At 34.0% G+C, this 9402-nt stretch overlaps 2 protein-coding genes across 2 annotated transcripts; one reads left to right on the plus strand and one right to left on the minus strand.

Moving 5' to 3' along the window:
• Positions 1-1048: 1048 nt before the first annotated feature.
• LOC100252048 (putative pentatricopeptide repeat-containing protein At3g15200) lies at positions 1049-3179 on the minus strand. The gene has a single exon (XM_059735470.1). The coding sequence runs from the start codon at positions 3007-3009 to the stop codon at positions 1369-1371; it is 1641 nt and encodes a 546-aa protein (XP_059591453.1). The 5' UTR covers positions 3010-3179; the 3' UTR covers positions 1049-1368.
• A 1136-nt stretch (positions 3180-4315) lies between these two features.
• Positions 4316-8895, plus strand: LOC100265925 (small ribosomal subunit protein bS20c). The gene is made up of 3 exons (XM_002285113.5): positions 4316-4579; positions 4926-5092; positions 8478-8895. The coding sequence occupies exons 1-3, from the start codon at positions 4426-4428 to the stop codon at positions 8706-8708; spliced, it is 552 nt and encodes a 183-aa protein (XP_002285149.1). The 5' UTR covers positions 4316-4425; the 3' UTR covers positions 8709-8895.
• The last annotated feature ends 507 nt before the right edge of the window (positions 8896-9402 follow it).

Consider the following 9402-nt stretch of genomic DNA (forward strand, 5'->3'; position numbering starts at 1 on the left):
AGGTATAAATAAATGAGATCAAAGTTCGAGTAAATGAGATTAGGTTAGAAAGAAAATGAAAAAACCAAAACACGAAGCAATGAAATCGTATAAGAGGATCAAAGTGATAGGGTGCAGATGCAATGCAATGGGATCTTGTTTGCACACATGATAATCATCTGAAGGACGATGTTTAAGACCCATTTTAGTAGGGTCTGGGGTTCAAGGAAAAAATGTTCACACAACATTGAATGAAAATGAGTGTTGATCAAAGCACATTTAACAGATACAACTTGGCAAATCAATTCCCAAATGAACTCTCAAGGCTATCTTCATGCAGCATCAGTTATATATGTGAATATAAACACACGTAACTGCTATAAGAAGATCTACTTTATTAGAGAGCATCAAGTGTATTTTTGAGAAATTTAAAACAACAAAAACCAAAAACAACAAGTTTGTTTGATTGCTGTTTTTGAAAATTGTTCTAGAAAATAGTTTTTGAGAATAATTTTTAAGAACGATTGTTTGTGTTTTCATAAAAAAAATTGTGTTTGAGAATTGAATTTTGAAAAACAGTTTTTTATTCTAAAAAACAAAAACAAAACATATTTGGTTGAGTTAATAATTTTTTTTTTAGAATAAATAAAATAAAAAACATGTTTGAAAGTTATTTTTTTAAAATTAATAAAGTATTTTCTTCCATTAACTTGATATTATAAATAAATAAATAATTTTCATATACATAATTCATTTAAATTAAACAAAAATTATTTCATTTTGAAATTTTTACACTAGTTATAATTTTCTTAAACAAATAATGAATTTATCATAATGTGTAAACATATTAATTTCAATAATTTAAGGAAGAAGAAAGGGTTTGTGGGTAGGGGTGTGGTAGTTGGGTAGAGCTCACCTTTGAGGAAACACAAAAAACAACTAAGAAAACAAAAAAAAAAAAAAATCTATTCTTTAAACAGTGAAAAAACAATGAAAACATCTTTTTATTATTCTAAAAAAAGTGGTTTTTGAAAACACAGAAAACACAAAATAACAAAAACACACCTCCTTCCCCAAACAAGTTTTTTGTGTTTTTTATTTTCAAGAACAAAAAACAGTTCTTGAAAATAGGAACTAAACATGCCCAAAAAGATTGTTGGGTAAGAGAATTCCTTATATCACCTCAACCCAACTCAATAAACACCCTTTTGGCCATTCTGCCCCAAAAGTCCCAGCACACTTGACTTCAACACCTCTCATACGTATGGAGTCTCCAGTTCAAAAGAAGCTGAACGGTTTTGTATCTTTCAAAATAGGTGAAGCCAAGCTTTTTCTTTTCTATTCATTTTCTTCTTCAGTTCTCATTAAGTCCCAACTTCCAAGTAGAACTTAAAACGCCCTCTTCTTCTTCCCCCTTCTAGTTGAAGGCCTTATGGAATCAGCCTTGTTTCTCGCCCCCTTCCCCTCTGGTTCAGCTTCTCTTTCCTTTAACTTGATGTTCATGGCATTCACCAACAACGTTGTCCTTGGCTCTGGCACCATTCCCATCAATGTCATCTGCTTGAAATAACTCAAGGCATCGTCCATCCTTCCCTTGTCATAAAGCCCATGAATCATAATAGTATATGTTCGCTGATCAGGTCCCATCCCATTTCTCTCCATCTCATCCAAAGTAGACCTCAATTTTAATTCATAACCCCAGTCCATATACAACTTTAAAATTAAATTGTAGCAATCACTGTTCATCCTGCATCCATTTCTCTCCATCCTCTCCAAAATCCCAGGAACTTCCTCTGGTTTCTTTGTGGACTTCAACAAGTAACCATAAGTTCTAGCATTTGGCAAACAACCCTTCTGTTCCATGTCATCCAACAGCTCATAAACCTTTTCAAACCGCTGAATCTTGCACAAATGCTTGATGAGCGAGTTGTAAGTCGCGACATCAGGCTGGCAATCTCGCTCATTCATCTCCCTCAAAACTTCCAGAGCTTCGGGAATCCGCTTCTTGAAACACAATGCATCAATGATGCAATTGCAGATTGCCACATCTGGATTGCACCCCTTCTCCCACATTGCTTGAAACAGCTTCACAGCAGTACTCAATTTCCCTGCCTTTGTCAATGAATTTATGAAAATCCCGTATGTGAACTTATCAGGTTTGCACTTAGATGTGATTATATCATTCCAAAACCTCTTGGCTTCACGCAAACTCCCAAGCACACACCATCCATTGAGGATGACATTCATAGACTTTATATCAGGTGGGAATTCATTCTTCTTGGAATGGAACAAAAACTCAGCCATTTCAACATGTTTATACCTGCACAATGACATCAAAAGTGTCTGAAATGCAATCAAATCAAGCTCGAATCCAAGCCCTTTCCTCTTATAGAAAATCTTCACTGCCTCTTCTGTCTTATGTGCAGCTGCATATCTATTAAGCAAAACCCCAAAAGTCCTCTCATTGACAAGGCCTTTTCTCTTAGACATTTCGTCGAACAATTGGGTCATTTCATGGAACCGCCTCATTCGACCTAGAATGTCAAGAATTTCATTGTGGACGCCACACCCAGGTGAATATCCACTTTCTATACCACATCTGGACGCCCAATTGAAGAACACATATGCGGGTCTCCAGTCGGAACGGTGCCGTTTAAGCACATCGAGGACCAAATCATCGGTCAGTGAGAGTCTGCATTGGTGGAGAGCTCCCTCGATCTCAGAAACTGAGCTGTCTCTGTAAGTTTTGAGGAGATTTTGGACTTCGAGAGCGGTTTCGCCATCTGGGTCTCGTCGGAACACCTCGCGTTTGCCGGGATCAGCAACCAAGCCAACAAACTCGTCTCTTTCAAACCCTTCTCTGAAATTAAATTCAGAGTTCGGGTTCTGTGTGCTGTGAAAATGCTGATTGGGAATAATGTGAGGAAGGATCGGGTGCTTTCTTCTGGGTTGGGTTAGGAATTCGAATTTGAATTTCAGTTGGGTGTTTACGCGGGAATAGAGTTTCAACATTTGGAATCTGGAATGCATGTTGCAAATTGTCAGTTGGGTCTGTTTGGATGCCGGGAAATTATTTTCCAGCCAAAAAGAAGAAGAGGAGAGTAGCTGCCATGGCCTCCATCATGGTGAATGAGCTGAAACACCATCAATTGAGATAAGAAATTATAAAGCAATATTAAAGGAGTTTAGCTCAAAAGCTTATAATTATTTTTTCTTTTGGGCTAAAAATAAAGTGGATGATGATTTTTTTTTTTTAATTCTTGGGTGCTTAGTAAAATAATATTTTATTTATTATTTAATGATTTAAATTAATTATTTTAAAATTATTAATTTAAAAACTCCTCATCTTCTATTTTCTATTTTTAAAATTCAAAAATAGTATTTTTTTTTATATAAGATTTTAAATTTTAATTGATTACTTTAAAAAAATAATATTTCTAAAATTTAGTTTAAAAAATGAAAATTTAATATTTTTGAAATGAATAGAGACTTAAGGTTCCATTAGGTAATTATTTTCGAAAGCAATTTGAAAAATTAATTTTTAAAAACTCAATTTTCAAAATTGTACTATGTTTATAAAATAAAAGTTTATTTAAAAATCAAAATTATTTTTAATATTTTTAAATATATTTTAAAAATAATATTTATATGTAGTATAATTATTTTTTAAAACAATCATAAAAAATAAAAATAAATAAAAATAAAAATAATATAAAACAATTAAAATATATTATTTAAAAACCTTATTTTTATTCTTGAAAATAAAAAATAGTTTTTTATTATTATTTTAATGTTTTGTCTTCTAAAAAATAGAAAATTATTTTAAAAAATAATTATTAATCAGGTTGTTAATTTTATTTTTAAGTATTAAAATTATTTAATAAAAGTAATTTATCATATTAATATATTTGCCCTTTGTAATTTTTAATTAATATTTATTTTTATTAATATTAAATAATAAATTTATTTATTAAATATTTATATTAAAATTTTATAAATATAAATTTTATTTATAAAATATTTATTCTTAAAAAATACCATGTAGATGTAAAAGACACTCTTGCTCAACATATGTAAATAGAATAAAAGAGATTTGATATTCTAGATAAATTAATTATTTTGTTATAATATTTAAAATTTCTTTTACTTTAAATTATAATATTAAATTATTTTACCCAATATTAATATATTTTATTAATGATCTAAATTAAATTTATATGATTAATTCAGGTCTTATTATTTTATAATTTATATTCGAATTTATTTTATATATTATAGATTTTTTTTCTAATTTTATCCTCCTAAAAAAACAAAATTGCAGTATATATTCCCACTAGAAAGGGCAAAAGAGAGATATCGTCTCACTCCACACTATTTTCCTTCCCTTTCTTCTCTGTGGATAAAGCAAAGCAGTAGCTGAGGAAGCTTTGAGGGTGAGAGAAAACCATGGCCGGTGCTGCAATTGGGGTTGCCCACTGCTTGGCTCTTCCTTCCAAATTCAGAATCCTTTCACTTAACGCTTCTTCCTCTTCTTCTTGTTCAGTTCCTTTCACTTCTCTGGGTTTCTCCTCTAATCTGTCACAAACTGTCTTCTCCAAAGGTAATGCAATGCAACCATATAATTCGACTTATCCATCTCTGTTTATCTCTTTCTGCAAGTGGGTAATTTTGTTTTTATTGGTTTGGTTTGATTTGCCCTCCTCAACCCCTGTTTGGTTCCTGCGAAAACGAGAGAAAAAGGAAAGAAAACGATTTTTTTGGCTCTTCCGTTTCGTTTGTTGTGGTGGGGAAACTCGACTTGACGAAGCGAAAGGGTTGCTTTAGGCTTGGTTGAAAACTTGAAATATCTGAGATTTAAGTTTTTGGTTTGCTTTATTTTTATCCTTTTTCCTGGATGCCAAACAGAGCGGTGTGGACTTAAAGTTCTGGGGTTTTTTCAATTTTAGGACGTTTGTCAATAAGCACAATCCGGGGGCCGACTCATCACTCCATTGTATGCGACGCTGCGCCGATGAGGAAAGCTGATTCAGCGGCAAAGAGAGTTCGCCAGGCTGAGAAAAGGCGCATCTACAACAAAGCCCGGAAATCGGAAATCAGAACCCGAATGAAGAAGGTAATTCAGTTTGTGAAAAAAATTGTTTCGGATTGATGGGTTTGCTTAGTTTTCATTTGCTTGTTCTGGTCAATTTTATGAAATGTGAATGTTCATCTGGATTGTATTGTCTTCCTCTGTTCTTATTGTGGAAGAATTTTCAGCTTATTTGGTTTTTAGATCGGATTTGTGCTTGGTTTGTGGCAGAAATTTGATGTAATAAACCCATAAAACATTAAGAAAGAAGTAATATTAAACTGAAGAATTATGTGGTCTAGTGTGTAGTTTTATGGTGATTTAATTTCACTACTGTGGAAGGAGATTCCGATCTAAAGGTCCCAAATCTCGAAGCCCCAATTACACCCAAAGACTCCTTTTTGTCAAAATCCCACCATCTAATATTGATGATGCTGGCAAGCCATGTTATTTCTTTGTTTATGTTTTCTTGAAGCTTCCTGATTCTCAGCTCCCATGTTTTTGAAAATAGATCATGAGAAAGAGACCGAAAGAGGACATTTTTTCGTTGGATAAGTTGGATGTGATGGCATATTTGAAGTTCTAATAAGTAATAAAAGCACATTTTTCCGTTGATATTACTGTGTTGGAGTTGATGGAGGCGTTGGTAATGGCAGACCAAACTTTCTTCAAAATGCTTATAGCTCTTCCATAAAAACCATTTGTCTTGGAACACTTACAGTAATGCTAGTTGATGTATCAGAAAAATGTTTCAGCTATTTTGTAAACAGGACATGCACCGATTTAGACACTTCCACCTTATTTTGATCAATGTGGTTAACTAACTACTAACAAATTTACGCTGTGATATCATTTCTAGGTTTTTGGAGGTTGTCGTGTCTAACACTATGCATGTTTGTGTATGAATTTATACCGCATTGTTCATGTCTTTATGCAACATCATATCCATATGCAAGATCTGGTATCTATATACCATATATAATTATTTGAAAGTAAAGTTCTTCACATCTTAGTGTTTTGATTTCTTCCATAAAAAAGGATGTTTTGCAAAGTGAATCCATGGAGATTCTGAAACTTTTCAACATTGGCATTTGAAGAAACAAAGGAACTCAAACAAACCTTAAAGGTTAGCTCAGGAGATTCTTCTTGGGGAGGGAAAAGGTTATTTGACACCGTTGAAGTTCTAATGGACTATGAGCCTAAATCCTTGAGAACATACCTAATATGGTTGGTGCATTGTTCTACCATTAACATGGGGATGGTGTCACAACTTATTTTTCCTTTAAATTAGGTAAATAGGAACTTGGAACAAACTTTTGGTAGAATAATGCTTACTAGTATCCCTTCGTAACCTACTTATTTTATAAGAAACACATTCTTGATATTTACCATCATTTTGAAGACCTTTTACTGGCCCACTCTCTGCATGGATCTTCATAAAAGTCGTTCTTAATTCATAATATGGTGTGGCATTCTTGTAAAAGGCAAATTTGTTTATCCACCTGAGGAAAGGAAGCTCAATTCTTTATAATTTTGTCAAAAAATATGTATCACATGAACTTCATGATTTAGGGTTATTTTTTTAAATAATTGCAAACAACTTCATTGATATGAATCGATAATTACAAAGACAGACAAAAAAATCCTTCCTAAATATATGAAACCTTATAAAAAAACAAGGAAAGTTGGTGTTGCCTACTCCAAAAAATAACTGAATAAGCTACAGAACTTAATTAGGAGATACAAACAAAGTACAGTCCTGAAAAAACTCTTTTCAACTCAAGGGGCTAGAAAGTCCCCTACAAAAGAAACTTGGCCCCCATCTTGACTAAAAGATCGGCAAGGCTATTAACTAAGCTTGGACCTCAAGAGCAAAAATCTCAAACCACATCATCAACAATTTGGCAAAACTGCTTGTCAAACTTCCATGAACCATTTGTTCTTTGGACACCCATGAAATAGCAATAGCTGCATCCCCCTCCACCAAGAAATTGGAGAGGCTCATGTCCTTCACTTGTAATAGACCCTCCAAAAGTGATAGAAGCTTTGCCTCAATTGCCAAACCCTGTCAGCAGGCTTGTAAAAAGGCTACCAACTCTGTACCACTATGATTTATTAAGCTTGTAGTAAGCTTGGGGATTGGTTGATGGTTTGATTAAAGGATCTGGCAATGATCTTGTGCCACTATTTCATACTTCTTGATCATGATTACTAATTACTGGGGTTCATTTGCTATGCTCCTGTCTCTCTCTCTTGGTGCTTTTAGCCCCAAAAAGTGAATTATGCCTTGCAAAACATCTGGAATTTATATGGTCAGGAAGTTCTGGCCAATGCCTTTTTGGATTCATCATTTTTGTGCATTCAGCAAAATCATCACCAAGCAGTTAACTGTTGCTGTTATAGTCCTTTGTTGACAGGAATTTAATGCTAATATACTTAATGAGGAAGGCCACTTCACATGGGATATGGTTGACCTATTGCTCTTTTAAGTAAACATATAAATGGAAATTTTATTGGTAATTTAAACCGGGTATTTGACTCTCTAAATTTTTCCTAAATGTTTAGATTTATACTCTCCTAGCAGTTCATGGAGAAGTTGGAGAAAAATAGAAAGATGTTTATAAGCTCTTATTGACTAGGTTTATCCAACATCGGAGACAGTAATTTGCTAGGTTGGATGAAAAGGGGCCTCAAGCCAATATGTTGACTCTATGACATTCAAGATAGGCTGGTAATGAAGGTCATGGAAATTGACCATCAAACTGAAGAGCTTTCTTTCAATAAGTTTTCTTTTAAGCCCATATTTGTTTGCCCTTATTGTAGTTAATTAACTGTTTCTGTTCAAGGGGGAATTTCTTGGTAGTAGTATATGTCTACAAAGCTCCTCTGTCTTGTTTTTCTGTCTTTTATCCAATTACAGTGGTTACATTCTTAGAATGTCAGTGATATATTTGTATTTCTTCTGCGGGAGATCTTTTTTTTGTATCCAATTTCTTGTTTAATGAAATGTTAAGAGAGGAGGAAAAAAGACACTTCCTTTTGGGTGCTTGTTACATTCTCAAGCCAGTTAGTTAAGAGTGTGAGTGATGGTTTTGTATGTTTTTTTGCAGGATTTAGTGTTTCTTATATCGATTTCTTGTTTGATGAAGTTCTATTCAAGCTGAGAAAATCCCTTTTTCCATGTTACATTCTTGAGCTATTAATTTAAAATAATTTGGTTAGAACAATGGTTTTTTTGCTTTCCATGTGTTCATTACCCATCTGCCTCTATGTGGTTATAATAATAGACTTTAATGCCTTAACCAAGAGAAGTCACAATCCTGAGTAAATGCTAGTGCAAATCTATCAGAATCTTGTAAGGAAATAATATAAAGTACATTAAAGAGTGCAGATAGTTTTTGCAAAATTCATTCTACCTTTTCTTTTCCAGGTTTTGGAAGAACTGGATGGGCTCAAGAAGAAACCTGATGCACAAGCTGAAGAAGTCCTTCCAATTGAGAAGCTGATTGCTGAAGCATACTCAGTTATTGACAAAGCTGTGAAAGTGGGTACACTACACAGGAACACTGGTGCACGCAGAAAATCACGTCTTGCTCGAAGAAAGAAAGCTGTTGAGATCCACCATGGCTGGTATACACCTGCTCCCCCGGTAACCACCTAAATCTACCTTGTTGTGTCACATTTACTGAAGGCAGGAATTAAATCTACCTTGTTGTGTCACATTTACTAAAGGCAGGAATTGTGGAGAAGTCAATTTTCATCGCCTTTTCTTTCCTTCAGACTGCTTTATTCATGTTGTAACTTCTGTACTTCCTCTTTTTCATGCATATAGTTCACACCTTTTTCCCGTCCCCCCTTTAACCTTCACATGTTCCACATTTACTTGCGTATTTCTCTCATTTCTTGTGAATGTCAAAATAGTTTTTGTCAGTTTCAACCGAACAACCGTGTCCTTTGCTAGCCGGCTGCTTCATTGACACAACTCATGAAAACATGAAAAATGCACGAACTAAGAAAAATAGGGAGGGTGTATGTGTGCTGTTTAGATGCATACATTACATGGAAAGGCTAAAAAGTCTAAAATTCCGTCAAAAAGATGTGGGGGTGATAGGACCTAGTTTTCAACCAAAATGGCAGCAAGTAAAGTTAAAGGGGTAACAGAAAATTAAGTAGTCATCCAAACAGGCAGAAAAAAAATCTTTGGGTTTAGTTGTATATGCAGTTGTCATAAGACTCCTAGCACCTGGGGTGCTTCTGTTTATAGTAGTTTTGAGGGACCAAAGACTTCCAATATTAATAAGAAGTGTCATCTGAGGGCTGAATCAACGTCTCTCTTTCAAGGAAAGAGCTGTAAA

Source organism: Vitis vinifera, chromosome 19, assembly GCF_030704535.1.
Source record: "Vitis vinifera cultivar Pinot Noir 40024 chromosome 19, ASM3070453v1".
Taxonomy (NCBI): Eukaryota; Viridiplantae; Streptophyta; class Magnoliopsida; order Vitales; family Vitaceae; genus Vitis; species Vitis vinifera.